The 27,001-nt window shown below is 49.9% G+C and overlaps 1 protein-coding gene across 3 annotated transcripts in view; it reads right to left on the bottom strand.

Annotated features, from left to right (window-relative positions):
- NFATC2 (nuclear factor of activated T-cells, cytoplasmic, calcineurin-dependent 2) overlaps nt 1–27,001 on the bottom strand; it is a 196,975-nt gene that overhangs the window by 149,928 nt on the left and 20,046 nt on the right. For 2 of the 3 annotated variants that reach the window (XM_006881641.1, XM_006881642.1), the window contains exons 1-2: nt 26,791–26,986; nt 1,917–2,934 (exon numbers count right to left, since the gene is read on the bottom strand). In XM_006881641.1, the coding sequence (XP_006881703.1) occupies nt 1,917–2,934; nt 26,791–26,923 (1,151 nt within the window). In that variant the 5' untranslated portion in view covers nt 26,924–26,986. Of the gene's footprint in view, nt 1–1,916; nt 2,935–26,790; nt 26,987–27,001 lie in introns of those variants that run through there. The other variant, XM_006881643.1, reaches the window with a different exon arrangement.

Genomic DNA, 27,001 nt, shown 5'->3' on the forward strand with positions numbered 1-27,001 from the left:
TTTTAACTCCTTTCAGGAGAAACACTGATTTGTCCCATCTTGCCATGGCGTTCTCAGGAACCACTCTGGAGAAAATTCCAGACTAGATGTTTCTAGTGTTCGTTTTCATATAACTATTCTTAGACACACAGTTCAAATCCACCAGCAGCTCGAAGAAGGATGGATAGATAGCTCTTCCCATGCGATTAACTGCCTCTAGAAACCCACTGCTGAATCAGCTATGGGTCAGTTCTGACTCAACAGCACACAACAACAATTACCAAGTCTTTGGCCCACGGGTCAGGACCCCTGGCTACCTTCATCCCCGTGTCAATTAGAACAGCTCTATCATAACCTTCATTAGTCTTCACCTCAATATTTTATTTGAAAAAGAGGCTTACCAAATGCTTGAAAACCACTGGGATTTAAGAGTTTGATAAGCCTCTTTTTTCAAATAAAAAAAGATGTTGATAGAGTCTGAAGCCTTATGCTGTTACAATTTTTATAGAGTATTTTGTATTTGTACATGGCAGAGTATTTTTTTATTTTCATAGAGTCTGAAGCCTTTATGCTTCTATATTTCTTTTGTAATTGTGACAACATAAGGCTTCAGACTATCAAAGATAGACTAATGCTGGCTTTTAATTACTGTGGGCCTCATTTTTCTTATAAAAATGAAGATAAACTGTACCAAACTGGGTCTATGTTTAAAAAAAAATAAATAAGACTTTGAGAGTACTTAACATTGCATTTGGCACAGAAAGCATCCTTACGTAGCAGTGATTGTTATCATTACAATTAGTCTAAGGGCTATAAGCTCACTCTCCTAGCTCCAGTCCTTTCAGCAAGTACTTTGTAAACATCACCTCTGCTGTAACAATAGCTATTACTTCTTTGAGTTCTTATTACATACAGGCTGTTTACCATAAACTTGACATGCATCACCTAATATTTGAAAAAGCATCATGAGGTAAGATTATTATCCTCATTTTACATAGGACAAGCTGCCAAGTTAATCCAGAAAGGTGCTCCATTACAAAGAGTATCTAGGTTGATTAGCAATGCCTGCCCTGGGCGTATATCAGAGATGCTCAATGAGAACAAGATGTTCAATTGATTAATAATGCCTGTCCTGGGCACAGTATCAGCAAACAGTTTACTAAGAAAAAGTATCTTGATTGATTAGCAATGTCTGCCACTGTCAGAGCAGCAGGGTGGTAGAACTAGAGCTGCTCAAGGTCACATTGCCAGTGAGTGGCAGAGCCAAAGTTCAGACCGAGTCCTAAAAGACCTCAGATCTATATGCTACAATGTTCATGCTTGCCACAGTTCCTGGGGATTGTGGCTCACATATGATTTGACGTCCTCTATCACTGAACACAGCACTGAGGTGTGCAACTGACATCCATCCGATAATATCACACCTTATCATAAGAATTAATACAAGGCTTGCAGTGTGCTTCTAGAATGTCAACTCCACAAAAACACATCTTTTGCTTGTTTGGTCCTTTATTCCTGATAACTAAAGCATAGTAGGGAAGCTCCGGTGGCCTAGTGGTAAAGAGTTACACTGACAACCCAATGGCCAGCTGTTAGAATCCACCAGGGGCTCCACGGAATGGTGGGTAATCTCCTCCTAAGAGATTACTGCCTCTGAAACGTGGAGGGCCAGCTATAAAATGTGCAGACCGGATGGTGTGTGTAACCCCACAATGCACAGGTGCAGGATACATACTAATTAAATGAATGGGTGAGTCAATCCGGTGCCAGATGTGGTGTGGCTGCATTCTAGATACCCATGTGACAGATGAGCCCACTGAGGCTCAGAGAACTTCTCTACCTTCTCTGGACCTCACATGCAGTTAGGGCTACGTCTGAACCTCTACCAGCCAGACCCTAGGCCCCTCTTCTGAAGCACCCTTGCCCACCCTGCTCACCTGCAGATGGGAATGGCCGGCACCAGCTGCTTGGGCCAAGTTGGGGGCACCAGCAGGATGGACTCGGGGGCCGAGTTTCTCCTCTCCTCCTGCTCGCAGGGCCCGAGGAAGTCCACGGCCGGGTAGATGTGACGCGGCAGGCCGGCCTTGGGCACGGACACGGGCGTGGGGTCGGGGCTGGTCTTCCACATCTTGGGGGGGATCCCGCACGGCGAGTCCGCCGCCAGGCTGTTCAGAGCTTCCATGAGGACAGAGGAGCCAACCGCAGGCGAGTACACGGCCCGGGCACCGTCCTCCTGGGGGGCCCCGGGAGGCAAGGGCTGTGGCGAGGGGCTCCGCGAGCGCTGGGGTGAGGCTCCGGGCAGCGGGGTAACCAAGGCCTCTGCGCACGAATGCCTCCGCTTGGCACCAGGCGACGAGGAGCGGGAGGCCGGACGGGGCACGGGCGAGTGGCGGCCCAGGCAGCTGTCCTCGGCGAGGCTGGTTCGAGGTGACATTATTGGCGACGTTCTGGGGGAATAATAATTAGCATGGATGTTTTGAAAGTGCGGACACAGGTCGTCGTGCACGCCGTTATTGGGTGAGACGCAGGGCGAGGTGCAGGGGGAGAAGGTGTCGGAAATGAAGCTGGCAGAGGAGCCGCTGCTAGCGGGGCTCAAGCAAGGCGGCTCGCGGTAGCCCTCGAAGCCGGGCACGGGCAGCGTGACGCGCGGGCTGGCACCGGGCGCGGGGGGCTGGCCCAGCGGGCCCGAGTCTGTCATGCGGAGGGGCCCCCCTGCCTGCATCAGTTCGTGGGACGGAGTGATCTCGATCCGAGGGCTCAGGCCCGAGGCCCCCGCTGGCGGCGCGGGGCTCAGAAAGCTCTGCGCACCCACCCTCTCGGCCTCTGCGAACCGGGCCTGGGGCTCGCCAGCCAGGCTGGCCAGGGGGCTGTATGGCTTGAGGCCATAGTCCGGGACATCATCGGGGTACGGGAGTCCGGAGGGTGGGCCGACGACCTTATGTGCGTTCGGTTCTTCTGGAAAGAGAAGGAAGGAGGGAGGGGAGGGGTCTTTTTTAACCTCTAAAAACAGAAGTCCCAGGGCAAGAGCTGTCAGGGGTCGGGGTCTGCCTGCTGTGGCTTATTTTCCTCTCATCCCCCCCTCCCCACACCTCTGGGTCTCATCGGAGGGGAAGCGGGGGCCCCTTTGTCCCGGATTTTCCACCAGAGCAGTGCCAAGGGCCAAGGTCAGCACAGATGCGCACAGCCCAGCGCCCCCCAGCCATGCAGCACCCCTCCACTGTCCTCCCACCGATCTTAAATGCAGCCTTCCAAGAAATGCAACGTCTCCACAACCCGTTCACACTGCCCCATCCGCCCACAACTGGTCAAGCTCCTCAAAACTATACTTACCCTGCTGCCTGGGAGGCATCCTCCCCCTCCCCCCTAGGTCACGACCTGGCCTGGAAACAGATCTCTCACCCACACTTCCCAGGGGGACACAGGGCAAGTGATCAGGAGGGGCTGCTCCTTGGGAAAGACCATCATGCCTGGTCAGCAGAGGATCAGCAAGAGGAGGAAGAACGTCCCTGAGACCAACTGACCCAGGGCCTGCGACAATGGGCCCAGATGTGACAGTGACTGAGGTTGGCAATGGGGCCTCGCAGTGTTACCTTCTGTTGCCGTTACAAGTCACTGCCGGCTCGATGGCACCCAACTACAAGACGAGAGGCCCATCAAGTCATTCTACTGATGAAAAGGGACAGCGGCAGGGTACAGAGAGTTCCACGTCCTTCTCTGGGTTCAAATCCCAGGTGGTCCTCATCCAAAGGTAAGAAACAGTCTCATACAGAACTAGGATTCACCTCTGACATGTTACAGGTGAGGAAGCTGGGGCCCAGGGAGAAGAGGCAAGTCACCAAAAACAGAGCCGATGGGATTAGAATTCTCCCAAAGGATAGAGCTGTGACGGCTCAGTGGCCCCAGCCTCGTCAAACCAGAGGGTGCAACGGGACCCGATTTTTGCTGTTTGAGAGTGACCGTCCACCTCGTGCTTCACCTCACAAGGCATGACCACAGGCCAGCACTGGTTAAATAGACCCAAACCCCTGACCTCATGGGGTCACTGGAATTCGTAGGCCTGTGTATCTTTTTCTTCTCAAAGAAAATCCCACAGGTTAGTGGCATGATAACACCAACCACCCCTCACATAAAGCCTACATGGGAAAGTAATCATCCCCCTCACCCTCCTCCCTCACCCCCTTCAGGGTGCCGCATCTCACTAAAAGGCCAAGCTGTCAGTCATTGGGGTCAGCACTGACTCCTTTGTCCCTCGTGCCCAACACATCCTGGCTCCACTACTCCCTAAACACACGCCAATTTCACGTAAACACCACTTCTTCGATCCAAGTCACCCTTCACGCCTGCCTGGACCACTTCAATCATTTTTTCTCTCGTCTTTTCCTTGCCACCTTATTCCTTCTGTGGTCTGTTCTCCATCCAGTCTCATGCCCATTTGCAAAAGCTTTCACGGAATCCGAACCTGTGAGCACACTTTGTTGCCCGGCCCCAACCTGTCTTCACCCCTGCCTCTCTCTCTCCTCAGTCCTTCCCAGTTCTGGGGACATTGTCACTATCCATCACACACACTCCTGTCTTAGAGTACTCTAGAAGGAGACTCGTAGCCTAGTAACATCTTCATTCTCCTCTTAATTTCTTCACGTGTCTGTTCAGCCAAGACTTCCCCTGGACCGATTCATCAAAAAGAGAACCTCCACCCCATGTCACTCTCAACCCCTCTTCCCTGTTATCTCTTCCGGGTACCTGTTAGTAACAGAATTACATCAAATATTTTCTGTTTAGAGCATCTCATCCCCAGTAGATGAGGCATCAGCAAACCACAGTCAGTTCTCGGGTCCTATCTGGCCCACAGATCGATCTGTCAATAAAGTTTTATTGCAGCACAGCCACACCCATTATACACAGTCTTAAGGCTACTATCCTGCTACCGCAACAGAGCTGACTATCTGCAACCTTAATCCTCAAAGCCCCAAAGAGGAACTATCTGGTCCTTTCAGAACAAACTGGCAACCCTTGCACTATCCACGAGGGAGCCCGGTTGACCGGGACTTGTGTTGTCAAGAGCTAACGGCAGGCAGTCTGAATCCACCAGCGACTTCACAAGAGAAAAATGGGCAATCACCTCCCATGCCATTTACAGCCTCTGGAAACCCGCTGGAGGGTCAGCGATAAGCTGGTTCCAACTCCATGATGATGAGTGAGCCCTGGACCCAGATCTCCACCAGGGCTGGAACCACATCTTCTGTGGTTCGTCGTTGTTTGCCAAGTACCTAGCCTAGCATCTGCCACTTACAGGCCTTCTGTAAACTGGCTCAATGAATAATTCAATGAAAGACTCAAGTTCAAGAGCTTGCCCGCCTAGAAAGGGGCCCTCTTCCTAGAGGTGTGTGATTGGCTCCAGCCTCAGGAGTTGGAGGGATTTGGCAGGTGGCCTTTTCCGGGTCATCCTGGAGGGAACACCAGTGTAGCTGGGCTGATGTCACTGGGTTCTGATGTTGTGCCCGGCGCAGCTGAGAACCCAAAGGTGGCTGCCCCCACTCTTAGTAAAGACTGACAGGTAAACGTGTAAAGACCTGCCAGGCAGGTCCTGCCTGCCCCTCCAGTCTTGTCACTTTCTATTCGCTCATCTCTCTGGACATTAGCCAAGCCAGCCGGCTTTCCATACATCCGAAGCGCCCAGTTCCATCTGCCCCGGGACCTTTGTACACATGGTTCCTTCTGTCTCACTAGCTCCACCCTTAATCCCGCCCACTCCCACTTCCCTGTTCTGTCCAAGTGCTTCTCACAATCCCAATTAAGCCAATGTAAAGTTACTGTTTCTCATCTCTCCCCCTCCAATCTCTAGTCTCACTTCCACAAATCAGTACATTTCATGATGATTCCCTTGCTCCCTTTCTATCCTTAGCACCTCCAAAAGGGCCTGGCCAACAAATGACAGGTGACAGTTTGTAAAAAAAAAATAAAAATAAAAATCTATATAAAAATGTTTACATATTCAAAGATTTTTAGCACCCAGCTCCAAAATATAAAGACACAATCTCCAGAGAGGTTAATTTGGTAACATTGATCAAAATTCCAAACACACATAATCTTGGAGTCAAGCAATGCTACTATTAAGCTCTTCCTAGAGTTATGTCCACAAGAGCAAAGCTGGTGGCATACAGACAAATCACTGTAGCAACGCAAATTATCAAAAGACTAGAAACCACTTTGGTAGCTGCCAGTCAGGTGATTCCAACTCAGAGACTCTCCATGCGCAGAGCACAACTCCCGGTGAGGTTTCTAAGACAGTGACCTTTCAGAAGCCGATCCCTGGGTCTGTCTTCCAAGTTGACTCTGGGTCAGTTTGAACCCTAATCTATCAGCTCACAGATGAGCACTTAACCATGTGCACTACAAAGAAACAACCTAACATTCATTGGTTGGAGATGGCTTAAATTCTTCTTTACTCGCTGCTTGGAATACTACAGAACTAGAACACATAATGAAGGCTTTCACTGTCATAGAATCGCCAGCAAGACAGTGTTAATGGAAAGAGGTCAGGTGTCTAAGCTTGTGCACAGAATAAAGAGAACAGAAAATGAGCATCTCTAAATACACACACACACACACACACACACACACACACGCACACTGCTGGGGTACAGGTTTCTTCTGGAAGTTACAAAGAACAGTAACTTGTCCCAGGTAGGGAAACTATTTAGATGTCAGTAGAGGGGACACAAATAGGTAAGCATGTAGCCAACTAATCAAAAGATTAGAGGTTCAAGTTCACTGAGCAATACCTCAGAAGAAAGGCCTGGCCATCTACTGCTGTAAAAGCAGCCACTCAAGACTGGATAGGGAGCTCTGGTGGTCTAGTTGCAAGAAGCTGTGCCACAATCCTGAAGGCACGAGGTTCAAGGCCACCAGCTGCTCCACAGTAGAAGGATGGGCAATCTCCTCCCATGTGATTACCTGCTTCTGAAAACCCACCGGAGGGTCAGCTATGGGTCAGTTCCTACTCTATGGTACATAACAACCACAACAAAGACGTGACGGATCTCAGTGCTCCTCTGACACACGCGGCATTGCCAGGAGGTGGTATCAACTCCATGGCAACTGATTCGGATGGTTTTCTGTGTCGTTTCCATTTTTAGCACGCAGGATTACTGCTTATTCCCAAAAGAAACAACTGTTTTCCTTTCAAAAGTGATGGTGGGAAAGTGGCAGAGCATGCTAGGTAGTCATGTAAGACTTGAGAAGACAGGAAATGCAGATCCTAGTCCGGCTCAGCCACTGGTCTGCTTGTGGCCTTGGAAAGGCACCGCCCCCACCGACTGGAGGTATCCGGCTTCTCAACCGGAACAGAGTGTGTTACACTGGACGAGCCCGTCACTGCTCCAGCTCAGAAACCCTTCCATTTTCTTTTAGCTTCTTTACACAAAAATCAGTACGGCCTGGGTTCTTTCGAAGTCACAGCTTACTATAAAACTGTATTTAAATGTGCACACATGCACGCAGCTTTTCCGAGGTCTCCAAGCACAGAGTTTTAATCCAGGACAAAATAGAGCAACATCAAACCCATGGGAACCCACTACCCTGAAACCCAGCGAAGGGTAACACACACAGTGTCAGAGCAAAAAAAAAAATCCAGCTTTATCAGAACAAGTGCATCTTATCAGGAACACACCCTCAGGGCTGATAGGAAAAGGCCCAGCTGCAACAACCCTGAGCACACGTGGCCTCAACACCCAAGAGCCTTTAAACACACAAAACTCCACTTTGCAAATGGGCTGTGTTCCCTTCAACTCAGAAGCAGCAGTTCGCTTCGACTCAGAAGCAGTAGTGGTTTTATTTTCTGTTCCCCCCCCTCCAAGATTTTGAAAGCTTAACAGCAAGCAGGGAATATGAAGATAATTTATAATCATCTAAAGCGCTTAGTCCTCTGGGCTTTTGGCAGCAAGTATCAGAAGAAAACTTTTTTTTTAAAAAGGCACATCATTAAAATAGTCCTTTAAGTAACCGAGACTGCTCGTTACTTCTCCTCCCACCACTGCCACGCTTGCAAACAACTCCTTCCAGACATTGCCCACCCAGCTCGGGAAAAAGAAAAGTTAGCTCCACGTCAGAACCACCACATTTTCTCAGGAGGACTTCCAAAAGTCTTGCTTTTCTTAACACTTGCAGGAGCATTGCTATATCCATGTACCAGCTGTAAATATTATTTACTTAATATTTCTATTTTGGCGAGCTCATATTTCTTTAATATTCTGTCTGAGTTTTGGGGGGGTGGTTTAGGAAGCTTTACACCACTACTGTGAATGGAAAATCAATGTCAACTCCATGAATAGAAGGTCGGGTAAAAATACAATAAAAATAAAATGTACTGAAATCAGAAGAGACATCGTGGCTTAGAGACTATGGCCTACTTACCCACCCCCCAGACTTTTTTTAAATGAGATATAATTTGCATATGGAGATCTTAAACGATGACTTCAATGCATTTTGCCAGCAGAAAGGCTAGTGGTAAAAACCATAACTGCCACCCAAGCATATATATGCACACCCATGTTTATTGCAGCTTTGTTCACAATAACAAAGAGCTAGAAACAACCCAAGTGCCCATCAACAAATGAATGGATAGAGCAGCTCTGGTATGTTCACACAATAATAATATGCAACACTGAAAAACAAGGAACTCATGAAATACTATGCTAAGTGGAGGACCCTAGAGAACATTATGCTGAGTGAAATATCTCAGTCACAAAAGGACAAATATTGCATAGGGCCACTGTTGTAAAGTAGGATTGGCATTGGGGTTGAGAAGGCAGAGAAGGAGGGGAGGAATGATGTATACTGCATTGCAACAGATGAGGGAGAGAACTGTTTAAAAGCGATATGTGGTTAGGTATCATTGGCATGACAGGAGTCCAGAATGAAGGCTGCACAGTGCAGTGGACTTGGGGAGAGGGATTAAAAAGCAATGAAAGTTTTTCTTTTACTCCTCAAGGAGAAGAATGAATTAGAGGGGTGGGGGTAGGCAGGGAGAAAAGTGCAACAATAAATGACTGGAAACTCTAAGTCTCTGTAAACTTTTATTAAATTTTAAAAAAAAAAAGGTGATGGTTCAAACCCAGCCAGTGCTTCCTCAGGAGAAAGACTCGGTGATTTGCTGTGGGACACTTCACTCTACAGGGTCACCATGAGTCAAACAACGCAAAGGTACCAAAGCACAATGGTGGCCCGTAGCCACCACCACATTCAAGACGGGAGCATCTCCAGGATCCTAGAGGGACTACTTTTATTTTTCTTTTTTAGAAGCCTGGGGCCAGAAGCCAAAGAATGCGAAGTATCAGAAGGGTGTTAAAGACACAGTAGTTCACATGAGAGTCTCATTCCTGATAATTCTAAATTAAGGAGAAGTGGGAAGGAGCTGAAGCTTTTGTGTGTGCTGTACTCATAAGCCAGTGGACCACCTGAAGTCCTCTTACCTGCCATGGCAGGTACCCGGCCTGAACTTAAGAAATCAGACATGGGAGAGTGAGGAGTCAGGGCTGCTGCTCTAGGTTCTCCGTGATGTGATGGTCAAACTGTCCCCAGACACTGCCCAGCTCCCCCCGCGCTGCAGAGTCACGCCCCGCTGAGCGTCACCGCAGCTCCGGACCTCGCACGGCCCGCACAGGCCTCTCTCTGCGCCCACTGGCACCATCAACTCATGAGTCAGCTCTCGAACCCGAAATGATTCACAAGTGAGGCGTCTCCCCAGCAGCCTCAGCACGTACCTCCCTTCTACAGCCGACATCTCCAAGTTCTCTGCTATCACCCCCTTTCGTGCACTTCTCAGGTATCCAGCCCAGTACTGCATCCCTGTGACTATCTGGGGAGAGCCCTGGCCACCTGCAAACAGAAGAGACTGCTGAGGGGCCCCAGCCCTGATCAGCAGTGGGTCTCATGATGCATTCTAGATGCCACATCAGGAAGGTGTCACGGTGTTGGGGACCACAGCTAAGCCATCATTCACCAGCTATGAGTCTTGCAGCATCTTCACCTCCAACACAAAAAGGAAGATGCTACCAACACCCACCTGAGGGGGAGCACACTGTGAGCAGGTAGCCTAAACTGACCCAAGTTCAAGTTGCACAGAGAAAGTGCTTAAGCAAGAAGTCTTCTGGAAAATCAGAGACATAAAGGAGTTAATACAAGTCCCAACGACTAATGGACCATGCACACCTCAGCCACCGCTTCAAGACAGAAGAACTAGATGGTGCCCTGCTACCAAGACCACCTGCTCTAATTAGGGCCAAGGGTCCCAGATGGAAGAGGAGATAGAGACCCCACAGTTCACAATCATAAGTAAAATACCAGGCGTACTGTCTGACAGAGACTGACGAAGCCTCGGGACTGCAGGTCCAGACACCCAGCAAGTCTGGAACCGAACCCACGCCCAAGGACTACCCTGCAGCCAAATGGCACACAGGGCTGTAAAGTGAACACCACCACTCATGAAGAACGTACCACGCAGAATGATGACCCCAGCAAGGCCGAGGGGAGCAGCATCTCTGCCCAGAAAGAGCTCAGAAGGCAGGAAAAGACAGGCTGGAAACAGGGAGGCCAGGGAGGAGCCGGAAGTGCATGGAGCGAATAGCAACTGGCGTCACAAGGACACAAGGTGTGTGTGTAAGCTGCTGAAGTGAACACAAATCTGCTCTGCAAACTGTCACCCAAGTCACAGCAGAAAACAAGTACATGGGCCTGTCCTTACGTGATGGTGGTGAGAAAGGATGGACTTTGCAGGGAAAATCTGCACCTCCATGCGGCTTTCTCCTCTAGCTGGCTGACGCAGCACACGCTAGCCCTCAACAGCTTTTTTTTTTCTTTTTTTAAAGGGGAGGGAGGAAGAAATGTTCATAAAAATAAAGTAGCATTTGACCCAGGAATCCCACTACTTGGAATATACCCCAAAGAAACCATAACCGCCACCCAAGCAGATATCTGCACACCCATGTTTATTGCAGCTTTGTTCACAATAGCCAAGAGCTGGAAACAACCTAAGTGCCCATCAACAAACGAATGCACAGAGCAACTCTGGTATAGTCACACAATGGAATACTATGCTGCACTGAAAAACAAGGAACTCGTGAAATATTATTCAAAATGGATGACATTATGTGGAGTGAAATATCTCAGTCACAAAAGGACAAATACTGCATAGTGCCACTGCTGTAAAACGGGACTAACATCGAGGTTGGGGGGAGACAGAGAAAGATGGGATAAATAATGTAAACTGCATTGAAACAGATGAAGGAGAAAACTAAAAGGGATATATGATTAGGTATTATTGTCATGACAGGAGTCCAGAAGGAAGGCTGCATCGTCGAGTGGGCCTGGGGGGAGGAACTGTAAAACAATGAAAGAATTTTCCTTTTACTTTTCAAAGAGAAGAACGAACTGGAGGGGAGAGGTGGGCAGGGAGAAAAGTACAACAATGAATGAATGAATGAATGGAAATCCAAAATTTCTGTAAATTTTCATTAAAATTGATAATGATAATAATAATAAATAAAAGAAAAAAACAGACTGCCCAGCACTTTGGGAATGCTGGCCTTCGGGAACTATGTGAACTGGGTGAAGACCTCCAATGTCCCTTCTATTCCTAGACTCGCTCTCCTCTCTGGTCTACCTGGAAGATAGTCAACTAACTCTTACTAAAATGGTAAGGACTACCCAAGCAGTCCTGCGGTAACACACCTATAACGCCTGGTCCACCTCTGCTATTTACTGTGTATCAGGAGCCCCAGATACATCTACGTGCATTAACATGCTCACCTCGCATGGACCCTAAACGCAGGTGATTGTGCTTCACAGATGTGGAGATGAAGCCTCAGGGAGGCTCGTAATAAGCCCAAGGTCACACAGCTCACACGGCAGAGCCGAGAAGTCATGCCAAGTTCCGCCCCTGCTCCCTAACCACTGTACTCACCTGTCCTCTGCAAAGGGGCAGTGCAGAGGGTGCTGCCTCAACCCTACAGGGAAATGAGGTTCCCCCTGGAGTAGGAACTCTTAGGGGCCCAGTGCTGCCACTTCACCTGGGAAGCAGGCTGTGTGCCAACTGGAAACACCGATACCTTTCTTCTGGAATGTTCTCACCCCTTCAGTCTGTCCCAGGACTGAGTCAATGGTTTAAAAAAAAAAATCATCGGTTTAAAAAAAAAAATCATCACAGCAGGGTACAGCTCGGCCCTGGCCAGTCCCTGCTCTCTCAAAGGCGCTCACAGTCTCCTGGCTCTCAGATACCCCACTGAGATGGCCAGAGTCGGTCTGCCCATCCAACAGGCCACTTCTGAAAAAAAAGGAACATCGAGGGAGTCACCTTCTCTAGAACCACCAGGGGGTGGAATTTTCGGGAAGCAGGAAGGAGCTACCAAAACAGAAACCCAGTTCGGGAAGCGGCAGGAGATGTTTGTCCTGGGGGGCGGGGGTGGGGAGAGGGGCTTCGATGGTAAGCCGGAGACTGGCTGGCTGGGTGAGGGCACTGCTGGGGGTTGGGCACACTGTGGGCTGGCAGCAAGGCCACAGAGTTGTGGCCTGTCCTTGTCCAAGATGGCTCACCCCCGCCACGCAGTGAACTCACACCCTGAGGTGGTGTGGCATCCCAGGCCTGGGGTTTGAGACATCACAGTCTATTGTCATGGCAACGCCAAGGATGCCACAGGAGGCTGGTCCTGCACATACGCAGCCTGAGCAAACGGGCGAAGGCAGGGAAAGCAAACCTGCTTCCCACGGCCTGGACGGTTCAGGACATTTCCTGCGCGGTGGGGGTTGCAAGGATGTGCCTGGAGAAACCAGAATGTGGATAAATGTCCTTCAAGCTCATGCAAAGATAAGACTGAACCTGTATGGAAAACTGAAAATGGGATTCTTGTCATAAATTCAGCTCTCAGCCAGCTTCCCCCCAAAACCCCCCAAAACCTTTACTGTTCCCCATGCAGACACACACAACAGGCACCAGATTCCCCATCAATGACTCATGTGTTAAAGACATGGTGAATCAAGCTGTCACACCCTTCATTCAGCGGTGACACAGACAGATGGGAGGCACCAAGGACAAATTCCTTGCAGAGAGACATCGGGTCCAGGGAGGGCTGGCAGGCAGTAGGCCTTCCTGTCTCGTCAGAGGAGAATCACTGGAAAAAGCAACCTTGACCGTCACTCTCTGCTGACCTTGTCCAGGAAAGACAGCCGTCTGCCTTCACCAGACGGCCACAACAGCAGGCTTGGTGCTGCCTCCCAGGCAGACTGCCATCAGGCCAGGCGCCCAGGACCCGGACCCAGAATGGTTTGCAAGCCACATGCCTGCAGACTGGCTGCTGGCATAGCTGTCTGCAAAGGCACATGCCCACAAACGCTGACACGTATTGCTTTGGCGGAGGGCGGAGGGACATAATGGGATCTCCGAGCAGCCCACAAGCCTTCAACTCAGCTTCTGGATGACTGAGGGGTGGCAGGGCCCAGGCAGGTGACAGAGGAGACGCTTCACCTCCACCCACACTCACGTAGGGTTGCAAAGAATCTTCTCACTGGTTTGACACCAAGTTACAGGGCCTTCCCACTTTCCCGTGTGGTTCCAGCACCTAAAAAAACAGCCTATCGGAGCACCCACTGCAAAGAGCAACTCAAGAGGCTAGACAGGACGCTTGGGGGGCAGTGGGAAAGGAGTGGTTGTGAAAATGAGAATGTTTGCACAACCCAAAGAATGTAAACAATGCTGCTGAACAAAACATGCAGAACCTACTGGACTCCCTATGTTCTGATGTACTTCCAAAAACAAATGTGAACTCCTGAGCCTTCTTGTTGTCATCCATTGGGATAGCTGACACTCACAGTGCAGCTTTCACATAAATCCCCAGTGTCCCTCCCCGGAGGCCACAGCAATGGGGAGGCAGCGACTGTCAACACCGCCAAGTTACAGAGCAGGAAGCTGAGGGCTCAGGGATGCAGGGATTGGTCCCATGTCACAGAACCAGTCAGGGGTCAAGCTGGGATGCAAACCGAGGTACGATGCACATGCAGAAAAATACACCAACGTTAATGCATCTCAGGCCTTTCACACATGCACACTCATGCATGCTCCCAGCTTAACAAAAATGGGCATTTACAGCCCTCCAGAAAGATCTGCCATTGTGGTTCCACTCAGTCTGTAACCTTCCTTCAGGGGGACCCACTAGCCTGATGCTTTCACCGTAGTCTGGTGGCACTTGTTCTTGAACTTGACATAAATGAAATTGCACAGAATGTGCTACCCAGCATCACTTTCTTTACCCCAAGACGGCATCTGAGATTCAGCCTCACTGTGTACAGCTGATTTGTTATTTTATGGGCATACTGGAGTCCTGGGTGGTGCAAACGGTTACACATTCAGCTATTAACTAACTAGTTGACTGTTCAGGTCTTCCTGGAAGTGCCTTGGCAGAAAGGGTTGGCAATCGGTTTCCAAAAAATAAGCCACTGAAAACACTATAGTGCATGCGTCTCTGATACACAAGGTCACTGTGAGTTGGAGTGACTCAATGGCAAATGGTTTTAAGCACTCTGTTGTTCCGATTAGACCTAGCAACGCCATGGCTAAGAGCTTACCTGCTAACTGAAAATCTGGTGGTTCAAACCTAGTGGCCGTTCTGCAAGAAAACGATGAAGCATAGTGCTTCCCCAAGTCTGGGGTCCGGGAGATCACCTGGTGAGTTCCGCCGGCTGCCAAGAGTCAGAAACCACCTCAGACAATGGGTTCACGTATGAATTTATCATTTCTTTGTCCCAACATTTTAAGAAAATGGTCATTTGTGGTAAACGTGACATTTCAAGAGGGTCCCTTTTTGACAAGAAGAGAGCCCCTGACTATGAACAGTGATGAGCCAGGCTCCGGTAGCTTCCTCATCAAAAGGAGAAGGAAAGAGCTGGTCAGGAGAATTAACCAGAAATAGATCGCAGATAATCTGCCTCAGAAACAAGCCTGCCACAGCAAAACCCACTCTGGCCTGGCCCTGCAAGGGGCCTGCGGTAGGCGATGCCCACCCTTCTTTTTCATCCTCCAACCCACAGAGCAGAGACCACCGTTCCTCATCCTATACCGGCCACATCAGACGGCTTCACCCCTTGTTGTTGGTTCTGACCCACCCCTGGCATGGCTTGAAAACCTGATTTCCATTTTTCTTTCAGCCAACTTAAAATCCCAGTGGAAACTTCCCCCTAAAGACCAGGGGACCGGTCTAACGCTTGGCCAGGGGCAGTGATGTGAAATTAAGCCCAAAGTGACTGGCAGCCCCTTGTTTACCCCTTTCCCCGGCAGTTTCCATTTCAGTGCCACGTTCCTAGTGGCAAGCACACTTAATCAGTGGCCCCTGCCAACCCTGGTCATTAATGGCACCCCGCTTGTCTCCATGGCAACAGGAGGGTGATGTCACCCACTGCGGATTTCAACCCCTAGCCCACTTTCTAAGCACTCCATGGGTAAATGGTCCCTTTCTCCTATATTTAAAATAACTTTTGCAGGCATTTCAGACTTAAAATGTTTCGTTTCCCCTTTAACATCGCCCCTATTTGCAGGCATGCCCGAGCAGGTCTGTTTTGATAAAGGCCTTTATAAATCCTGGGCCTAGCCTGCCACTTTCTCCCCTAAAGCTTACCAAAGCACGGCTCGATTAAAATTCACAGGGGAAGGGCTGGCTCAGAGAAATGCATTTTATTAACTAAAACAGACCCAGCTGAGAGCAAGTTCTTTCCCAAAACCTCAAATTAGAAGGCAGAGAGAGTCTAAATGCCAACTCAGGAAAAGCAATCTCCCAGCTCTGTGAGGAGGTGCCTGCCTTTGGTATATTTCTTTTGTAAAGAGTGAAGGGCAGCAGAGGGCGGGGGGGAGGGGGGACTCTAACGTATTAAATTAATGGTCCAAGACACAGGGCTTTAGCTCTCAATTCCAGCTGGTAAGAGATAAAGGCAAAAGAACTTGTTAAAAGACATTACAGGGATGCAGCTGGTAAAACACAGGATGTGGGGGACACGAGGGAGCTCTGGTGGCCCAGATCATAGGGAGCTGCCTAAGTAACTCAAAGGCAGTGCCCACCAGCTCCCCCAAGGGAGAGAGGTGTGAAATCTCCTCTCGTGCAATTTACAGCCTCCGGGAAAGCAGCCCAAGGACCAGCTGTGAGTCAGTTCTTACTAGATGGCAATCCTTTTTTCTTGCACAAGTGGCAAGAGGGGAAAAGTGACAGGGATTTCTAATTGAACAAAAGAATTCACGGCCACACCATTGAAGTAAAATGTGAGGACCTTGTTTGGATCTTGATGCAAACAAATTAACTGCAAAAAAAAAAGATATTTTTGTACAACAAGCAGGTACGTCCAGATGCTGGCTATGTGATATTAAGTAACAACGGTCCTTTTATTAATTGATAAAGGTATTAGGATTCCTTTCAGGCTCTATCTTTTAGAGATTTGTAATCATCTATTCCTTGAGGAAAGCTGACAGTTTCTGGGATTCACATTTTAAAGTCATTAGGAGGAAGAAGGAGAATGTAGAGGTGGAACCGGCGATAAAATTGGCCTCTTGATAACTGTTAAAACTGGGTGATGGCCACACGGAGCGAATCAGATCCCTGTCCCAGCTTTTGCACATTTTAGGGAAAATGTGTAACAAAAGCTCAGAAAGTCAGCGAGCATTTCCTCCTGCTCAGTTCCAAGCAGGGAGCAGCCAGCCTCTCACCTTCCCAGGAAGGGTGCCCGGGCTGGGGTCTTCCTGCCTTCAAGCTCACCTCCACAACAATCAGCAAAAAGCTCACGTCAAACCAGCCTGGGGAAGTGAGTCTGGCTGGAGCTCTGTGTAGCTTATGGCTATTTCCTGTGCTGCGGAGGGCGAAGGAGGAAGTGCCTTTTTAGGAGGAAGCCACAGAGCACCCATCATGCCACCTCTACACAATGCTCCGCTCCAGCTCAGGGGGGCTCCCGGGGACCTGGGCCACACACCTGGGGAGACCCTCACCTCTGCAAGAGGTAGTAGCCACAGGGGAAGCCTCCAGCCAGAGTGGAAGCAGCCAGAGGAACTTCAGCCCGCCGAGCTTCAGAGCTGAGCTGAAGGGGCAGACGAGAGACTGGAAAGCAGAACTAGACACAGGGAGGGCTAGATATCCGGCTGCACCACTGGATGCAAGCCAGCAATGTGCGGCTCCTGTCCAGTTAGCAGGGCGGCGAGCCCTTCGCTGCCTTGTCCATCGGTGGGTCAGAGCTGCTACGGGGTTAGGGCTCATCAAAACTCAAGACAGAGGCTATCCCCTCCAAGAGCCACTGCCCCCTGGAAGTGAACCATCAAGGCCATCGTCTGACCTTCACAGCCCCTGCGTGTCACCTCTCCATCACCTCAACCCCAGCCAGTCTTCACCGTGCCTATTTAACAGATGAGAAAGAGAAGACCAAAACTACGGGCCCATCACCATGCCACTAACAAGGTCCTGTCCAACACCCTGTGCATCTCTCAGAGAAAAACTTTCAAGTCCCCCAGGCAGGAGGCTGATGTACCAGTTGCAGGCAGGACTTGCAGATTTCTGGTAGTCGGACTTGCCAACTCAGCAGCCCCCCCAGTTGGGGTAACAGAGGCATGCACCCCAAAACCCACAGGATGTAAGGGAGAAACATACACACTTGCAGTACTCTCACCTAAACTCATCTTTTCTCCTTCCTCCTCCCACGATCAACAGTCTTATTAAACCAGAAAACCTAATCCTTGCCATCAATTTCCACTCCTGGTGACCCCACGTGTTAGAACTGTCCTCCCACTCCGAGCTTCCCCGGTTGTGTTTCCAGAGCTCACTGGTGGTTAAGTTCTTGACTGCTAGCTGAAACGTCAGCAGTTTGAAGCCAGCAATAGCATCTCAGGAGGAAGTTCTGGCAGTCAGCCCAGGGTCACACTTGTATAAACCTGGTGCAGTGGTTCTCCTCTGTGGCTTGCTGTGACTTGGAACGGACTCGAAGGAAGTGGTTTCCTTATTTTAAACTCCACGGAAGCAAACTGCCAGGCCTTTCTTCTGCAGTACTCCTGGGGACGCTCAACGTGAACTCAAACTGGCTGCCTGTGCCTTTAGGGAAATACAAATCTACCGATCCCTGCATAAATGCAAGCACTGGGCGGGCTGGGGAGGTCCATGTCCACACTGCCGTGCAGGGGACACACTGGGCTGAGCTGGGAACAGTGGCTCTGGATGGGGTCCTGCTCCTCTTAATGACTACATTTTATGGAAGGTGCTAGCTGGATCCCAAGTTCAAATTTTGCCATGCTGTTCCCCAAGGAATCTACCTTCACGATCTGCACGGAGCCAGGAGATTCTTGCAAAGCCCGGCAGTATGGGCTCTACCAAGAGTTTTTAACCTCCTCGCCTTACAGGTCTACAAGGCCCTGGGCCCCATCTGAAAAGTGCTGCTTTCAAGTTGGAAGAAACATTCATTTTGGGTACAAATCTACAAGTAATAAAACACTTGTGAGCTAATGTCAAGTCAATTCCGACTCATGACGACCCCATGTGTGCTGAGTAGAACTGTCCCCACGTGACTTTGGGAAGCCGATGGCCACGACTGTCCTCCGGGTGGGCCTGAGTGGCCAGCCTTTGAGCGAGGAGTCGAGCACTTGGCTGGCAGCACCCGGGGGCCCATCAAAAGAACAGAGGACCTTTCATTTGGGACCTGGGGTGACGTGTGCTCCCTAACAGAATGATTGAGGCCACTTTATCCCCACTTCCTTTGTCTACCTGATGAGGCCTGTACTCAATCCCAGCCTTCACTCCACCTCTCCAGCTGCACCTGGAGACGTTATTTGTCCAGAGGCGGTTCATTAAGGCCCGTCCCTAACATCACGCAGACGGCACCTGTGCCGAGCCACCCTGCCCGGTGAGCACACAGCTCTATTTTTAGTAAGCACTGAACCATTGAAGCCCCACCGCTGGCTCTGTTGTCCAGACCGACTCCCACATGAGCCCCGGGGCCACACAAGGGCAGGGTCCACACCTAACGCCTCGCTCGACTCCCGCAGGGCCTGGCACCGAACCAGCATTCACCAAGTGTTTGTTGAAAGAATGCGATGTTAATTGTCGCCTGTGAATGGACTGAGAGCAGGTGTTCTTAAGTTGGTGAGCAGGCGACATTAGGGAGTGGGCCACTGAAGAAGGCGAGTGTGTGTGGTGGGCATATTTATGTCTGTGATGTGTGTGTGATATGTGACGTGTGTGTACAGACACAGTACCTGTGTTCCACGGTGTGTATATACATGTATATTGGTGGCTCTGTCTCACATACTTTGGGGCGACCAGTTCTTGGAGAAGGATATCTGCTGGGAAGGGTAGAAGGTCAGCACACAGGGGAAGACCTAGGATGAGATGGACAGAGTGACTGCAACGGGGTCAGGCGTGTCAAATGGTTAGTCTGGTTCAGGATAGGGCAGGGCTCAGAGCCATCGCTCACAGGGTCACTGAGACATAGTCGACTCGACAGCACATACAATAAAAAAATACATACACGTGTGTAATGTGCATACATGGGGGTCCCTCCTGGGGCATGGGCAAGTATGTATGCTGTTTACGTGAAGGAGGATGCAGTGAGAGGTGCTGGGAGGTGCATCTGGGGTGAGGGTGTGTAGACAGTGTACACATTTGGGGGTGTATCTATAACTGGCTTCCACTAACTCAAGGAGCTACTACCCCACTAGGAAAAATAAAATCTAAAACTTGAGACCTAAAAATCTTGAAAGCTTATATATGGAGGAAATAGACACTTTTTATGAAGACAGAGGAGTGGTATCCACTTCTGTAACAGCTTGCCTCCGGAAACCCTATGAACCTGGAGAAAGGATGAAAGTCACACAAGTGTTGAGGACTTTGGTTCCCAGGGTCGCCATGAGCCGCCTACGACTGGACGGCACTTAACAACAGCAACAGTTAGCAAAACTGACTTCAGCAGAAAAACAAAGTTAAACGGACTAATGTCCAAAGACACAACAGGAGATGCTTTCAAGGAACAACCTCACCAAAAGCCAACGTGCTTTACAGAGAATTACGCCCCACCTTCAGAAACCAGTGTCCCCATTCCACATACACTATCCCCAAGATTTGAAAAAGGAAGACACCTAGACTGGATAGGACACAACAAAAAAATTTACAAGTATCACTGATGAATAACGTCGGGGAAAAAATTCAGTATTATCAAATAGATGGCTGGTTTCACAGTTAACACAATGAGCCACTAAGTCAGAAGTCAGCAGTTCAAATTCACCAGTCACTAGTGGACAAAGGTCTGCTTGTCGGCCTCCAAAATACTACAGCGTTGGGAAGCCCACAGAGCAGTTCTGTTCTGTGCTACAAGGTCTTTGCTGTGTGTACTGAAGAGTGAGAACCGACCCGGAGCTGACTCTCCGTCGAGTTTTCAGAGGCAGTTAATCTCACGGGAGGAGACTGCCCATCCTCCTCCTGCAGAGCTGCTGGTGGCCTCGAACCGTGTGCCTTCAGGATTGCAGCGCAGCTTCTTGCCACTAGGCCACCAGAGCTCCCTACAGGGTCACAAGGACATGGAATTAACTCAATGGCTGGCATTGCTTTTTATGATCAAGTAGATGCCAACACCACATTTAAAAAAATACCCAATGACAAGTGAGGTATAGGACAGAAATGTTTCAATATTAGGAAATCTATTCATGTAAATCAACATACTAACAAATCTAAAGAGAAGAGACTAATTTTTCCACAAATGCTACATTTTTTTTTACACAATTTCCCTCCCAGTCCTAATAAAAAGTCTTGAGAAAATAGAAGCAGATGAATATTTTGACATAAAAAGCATACACCTCAGTCCTATTACGATTTGGTTGCTGTCAGGGGTCACCATGTAGACAACTCACAGTGACCCTACAAACAGCACATCTGTCCTCTGCTCTGTCCTGTGTCATCCTCACTGTCTGTCCTCCTCGAGCCCCACCACTGCGGTGGTCGCCATGCCAGCCCATCTCGCTGAAGGTCTTCCTCTCTTCTGCTGACCCCTCTACCTTTTCCAGCATGTCATCTTTTTCCAAGGACTGGACCCTCCTGACCACATACTAAAAGTATATGAGGTGACCTGTTACCATCCTCGCCTATAAGTCACCACTAGACACATTCTGTGAGGGTCAGTAAGGCAAGGAGGACCACCATCTCCACTGTTACAGGACATTTGACTAAAAGTCCACCATCTCCACTGTTACAGGACATTTGACTAGAAGTCCACCATCTCCCCTGTTACAGGACATTTCACTAGAAATCCACCATCTCCCCTGTTATAGGACATTTGACTAGAAGTCCACCATCTCCACTGTTATGGGACATTTGACTAGAAGTCCACCATCTCCACTGTTACGGGACATTTGACTAGACGTATATATGTATTAAGTCAATGCAACCACATCAGAGAAAACACCTAGAGGCCCCCTTCAATGATGAGAAGAGCCGAGTCTCACTTCCTAAGGTGTCCTCAGGAAAAACATCATCAGTAAGTGCTCAACAGACAGCTGGATGAGTAAATGACGAAAGGCCAACATTCCTTGAGCACCTCTATTCACAAACGCTATGAGCCCTGGTGGTACTGTGGATAAGCTCTTATCTGATAATCAAAACATTGGTGGTTTGAATCCACCAGCTGCTCCAAGGCAGAAAAAGTGAAGCTGCCTGCTTGTCTACAGATCACGGCCTTATGGGGTGGTTGTCCTCTGTCCTATCGAGTTTCTGTGAACTTGAATCAATGTAATGGCAATGGGCATGAGGGGGTTTGGGGCTTATTAACAAAAGCAAAGGTTTAATAAAGTATTAGGAACGCCACGCACTGTGTTCTCTTGATTTCCACAGGTCCATGAACTCAAGACAAACCCACCATGATTTCAACCATTTTACAGATAAGGAAACAGAGGCCTAAAAAGTTAAAACCACCTACCTGCCCAAGCTCACACTGGTAGTGAAGGTTTTCAATCTCAGCCTCAAATACTGGCCATTTTAGATGTGACTGTCATCCAATGATGAAATAAAGGGACCTCTTAATGTTCTCATTATTCAAAACGGGCGACCCTAGAGGGCATTATGCTGAAATATCTCAGTCACAAAAGGACAAATACTGCATGGTGCCACTGTTGTAAAACGGGACTGACATCGGGGTTGGGGGAAGACAAAGAGGGGATAAATTTTATATACTGCATTGAAACAGAAGAGGGAGAGAACTGTTGAAAAGGGATATGTGATTAGGTATTCTTGTCATGACAGGAGTCAAGAACGAAGGCTGCACAGTGGAGTGGACCTGGGGGGGGCAGGGACTGCATAACAAATAGTTTTTCTTTTACTTTTCAAGGAGAAGAGCGAAGTGGGGGGGATGGGGTGGGCAGGGAGAAAACTGCAACAATGAATGGAAATCCAAAGTCTCTCTAAATTTTCATTTAAATTCATAATAATAAACAGTGTTCTCAGAATAGTGTCTGGAGTAAGACTGCCAGGCTCATCCTTTGGCCCTGTCACTGACCAGCTCTGCTTCCTTGGGAAGATTACTTCATCTCTGTGTCCTCGTTTTCTCCACTATTAAACAGAGTAGCAGACTCTGCCTCCACGAGTTATGGGAGCATCACAGGAGTTTATAAATGCCTGCCTTCTGCTCAAATCCCATAAAACAAGCGTGCTGTCCTCCAACACAGCCCTGATGTCCTGTCACTCTCGCCCTTGGTTTCTTCCAGGCCCAAAGTTAAGAGGAAGACGGCTGACAGCGGTGTGGTACAGCAAGATGGCAGTGAGAAGAAAAAGGAAGAGGGCATCCTGGACCTGTCCAAGGACATCAAGACCATCGGAGTGAAGGTTCGAGGCGGCCACAAAGCCAGGGGAATCCTGAAAGGGTTCAACCCCTGCCTCAATCTCATGTTGGCCGGCACCCTCAAATACATGAGAGACCCTGACCACCGGTACAAGCTGACAGAGGACACGAGGCAGCTGGGCCTGGTGGTGCACAGGGGCACATCGGTGGTGCCCATGCAGGACACCACAGAGGCCATTCCCAGGCCTTTCAGCAGCAGCAGGATGTCTGGGGGGACACCTTCCCTAAAAGGACCTTCTTTAACCCCTTCATCCAGGAGCAGGGTGTGAGGGGGCATGGGGGGGACATGTGTCCCCATAGGGACCATCCCCAACCAACACTTTCAACAAGCAGCAGGACACTTGGGGGGGACACAGCAAGAACTCACCCTCTCCCCTGTAGGCCCACCAGATAGAGCCCTTTTTTTTAATACTTTATTACTAAAACTCCAAAACAAAAGTAAAAAGAGGAAGACAGCCCACGCCTATCAGCAATAGATTGTCATCGGGCACAAAGCTCAGAGCAAGATAAGGCTGGTCTTGGCCTCGGGGAGCCGCAAAGCAGCTGCTGACACAGCTACGCCAGAGCCCGGACCACATCGCGAACACCTCGCTGCAGCCTCTCAAGGGTCACACTGTGCTTTCTCATCCCGACTCTCGGCGGCCGGCCTCCCACAGCCAAGGCTCGTCCTTCCACACACTCCAGAGCTCAACTTCCCACTCCTTACGTGTGGAGGTCTAGGACCCTTTCCTTCCAAAGAAAGAAAGAGGGCGAGGAGAGCATGGTGGAGCCACCTGACGGACACTCCCCGGCCCGGTGACTCAGGTCAGTATCAACAAGAACTCCTGAAGGTATGAGGAGGGACCCACGATACGGAGAGACAACAGACAAACCAAAATACTGAACCCACTGCCAGGCTGACTCAGACTAACAATCTGACAGACCAGAACAGCACTGCCCACAGGTTTCCAAGGCTGTTAATTCCGATGGCAGAGTCCGCAGGGAGTTGGACTGGCATCCCAAAGGCCCTGAATCTCTAGTGATTCAAATTCACCAGCGGCTCCTGGGAGAGAGATGTGAAGTCTCCTCCTGCGCCATTTATGGCCTCGGAAACCCGCTGTCAGTTAGGAGTCAGTTTCAACTTCATGAGGAGAGATGTTTACAGAAGCTGATTGCCACATCTTTCTTCCACAGAGCAGCTGATGGGTTCGAACCACTGACCTTTTGACTAATAGTAGAGTGCCTTGATTATTGCACCATCAAGGCTCCTGATGAGAATGGCATTGGCTCAACAAGCCATAACATCAATCTAACCACAAGAAAGACATGAAACAAACCCTACCGGAGGGATAGTCTATGATGCTGTCAACACTGTAAAAGTCACCAAAAACAAGCAAAGTCTCAGGGTAGAAGATAAGTGTTGACCAAAAGTCAAAAATCACAGGAATGGCCAAGGCTTACTGGTCTGATGGAGACTGCTGGACCCCTGAGACCACGGACCTTAGCTGCCCTTTGACTCTGGAATTAAAGTCACTGCTGTAACAGAGCTTAGAGCCAAATAAGGGACGGATTTACAAGATGAACAATAATACGAGGACAGGAATTCTGCCCCTGGCACCTTCAACCCCACATGACCCAAGGGTAGACAGTGACCATGAGTTACACTCAGGAGGGAGAAGAGAGAGGAGGGATTGATGGAAAGAGGCCCCACAGGGAGATGGACAAGAGTGATGTCACACAGTGGAGACTGCAGTCAACGTCCTAAAACAAAGCGTGCAGAAATGGCTAAATGGGAAACCAAGCTGTGCTAGAGACCTTCAATCGAACCACAATAAACAGTTAAAGAAATAAAATCTGAGGAAGTATCACAGACAAGAGAAACGTAAGGAAGCATGCTGGCTAGATGTCTGGTGATACCTCTGAGGGCGTCTTGGGCCAGGGAAAGAACATGAGGTCAAAACGAAAAGAAATTTCAACGAAGTATTGACTTTAGAGAAGAGTAACGCATTAGCATCACATCATTAACTGTGGCAAATGCACCATACAAAACACCAGCTGCACCCAGTCGGTTCTGGCCCCTGGTGACCCTGCAGGACCCAGCAGAACTGCTCCATAGGGTTTCTGAGGCTGTAAATCTTAAAGGAGTGCAAACAGCTTCCTCTTTCTCCCACAGAGCGTTTTGTGGACTGGAACTCCCCACCTTCCTGTTCTCTGACCACTGTACCACCAGGACAAGCCATCAGTAACAGAGGACACAGTATGAACTCTCGACTACCTCTGCAACTTTTCTGTCAATCTGAAAATGGTCCTTAAAAAAATAAAGTTTATTTAAAAGGGGGGGAGAGTTAGGAGGGAGGGTCTCCAGTGCATTTCACTGTGGTCATTCAGACACCCCATATGGCAACCACCAAGCCCCACGTGCCAAGAAAAACTATAAAAAGTGCCTCCCATCAGATTTGGCTTGGAAACTATTCCCCCGGAAATCCCTCCTAAAAAAAAATAAAAGAGAAAAAATGTTTTCAATAATTAAAAAAATGTTAGCTGATTGGGAATCTGGGAGGGGTGGAAGTATTAGTTCCCTGCAAAACATGACTTTAATCTTAACCAACACAAAGGCCAGTGATGGGAGCGGGATCATTTGCAGATCCTTAATTGTATCTTTTCAAAGAGAACGATGGGCTCCAGATTGCAACTCGAGAAGACCAGTCTCCTAATTACTTCCATCTCCAGCCAAACGCCCAATGATTACTAATTACTGTCTCTGGGTCTCTAAACCAAGGGTAGACCTCAAGTTATAAGTTAAGACCCTCACCTAGGGTTGCCAAGAGACACACTGGGGGCGGGGGGGAAGAGGGACAGGACACAGCGGAAAAAGCAAGCTACCAGGTACCCGAAAGGCTTCCCCCTACCCTCCGGGCTCCCTGCCCCTTCCTACCCCCACTGCAGGCCAGCAGCCAGCAAAGCACGGAGTGGCAGGACAGTCAAAAATCAGGAAGCCTGGTTGGGATTTGTGTGTTTTTTTCCAGGACAACCCGCTCACCATAAAAACAGCGATTTCGCGTGTGCCCCAGCTCACTCCTCCCCTCTCTGCTGAAGCCCCTGCTACACGGTGATCCATGAGTTTGGCGCAACTTGGCGAAGTACCCAACCCCGTGACACAGGGCCACTTGGAGGTGCAGACTGGCCATCAGTAAAGCAGGAATAGCGTCTTTTGGGGATCCCCGCACCAGCTCCCCACGCACGCCCTTAACACACTATCACAGGCCAGGGGCACGCGAGGATTGCATCATTTCGAAAAGTGCAAGCAGATCTGCTCGGGGTGACTGGGTTGAGAACATAGCAGCCACTAGGCCCAGGGAGGAAATGGGCCGGCCTCCCAACTACAGTCAAGCCACCCTCAGTATTCGACGCAGACAACCTCTTCCTTCATGTCAGCCCCAAGTCGACAAGAAGCCAGGCTCCCTGACCTGGCCCGTTCTTATTAAGAAGGGCACATTCTTACTAAGAGCCTGGGGTTGGGGGGCAGCCTCACCTGCCCTGATAATCAGGTGCTGCTCAAACCTCTTTCGCACAGGTTCCCCTCCCCACAAACTCAATTCCTTCGCTTCCTCATCTCTTCCCCTCAAAAGCAAAGCAGTGCAGCCTCCCCGGCCCAGCCGTGGTCCTGCACCCTTTGGCTTGGCCAACAGTGACCCTGAAGGCAAACCTCGCGAATAACTCGAACCTGCAGCCCCAACACGGGGCAAGGTGCGTCCGCCTCCCCCTAGAGGTAGAAGCAGCTACGACAGCCTCACCCCCGCCTATCACCTGGGCAGGGAGGGGGACGTCTCCCACCCGTATCCTCCCCCAGGAAGAGCGGCATCTGGAGCCGAGAGGGGCCCTGGGCCCACTCCCCAGTGCCAAGCCCGGGCTCGGGGCCCGGCAGGGGCCCGGGGAGCCTCCACCGACCTTCGATGGGATTCAAATAGTCATAGTCATAGAAGAGGATGGAGAAGTCGAACTCGTCCTGGGGGCCGTCCCCGGGCTCGTGGCCAGGGGCGCCCCCGCCGTCGAGGTCGGGCTGCAGCTCCCGGGCGTCCATGGCGGCGCGCGGCGGGCGGGCAGGCTCGGCGTCCTCCGACCCGGGTTCGGGGCCCCTGGCCGGGGCTGGGGAGGGCGG

The sequence above is a fragment of the Elephantulus edwardii genome, unplaced genomic scaffold (assembly GCF_000299155.1).
Source record: "Elephantulus edwardii isolate Elephantulus edwardi_28Jun2011 unplaced genomic scaffold, EleEdw1.0 scaffold00015, whole genome shotgun sequence".
NCBI classification, from domain to species: domain Eukaryota; kingdom Metazoa; phylum Chordata; class Mammalia; order Macroscelidea; family Macroscelididae; genus Elephantulus; species Elephantulus edwardii.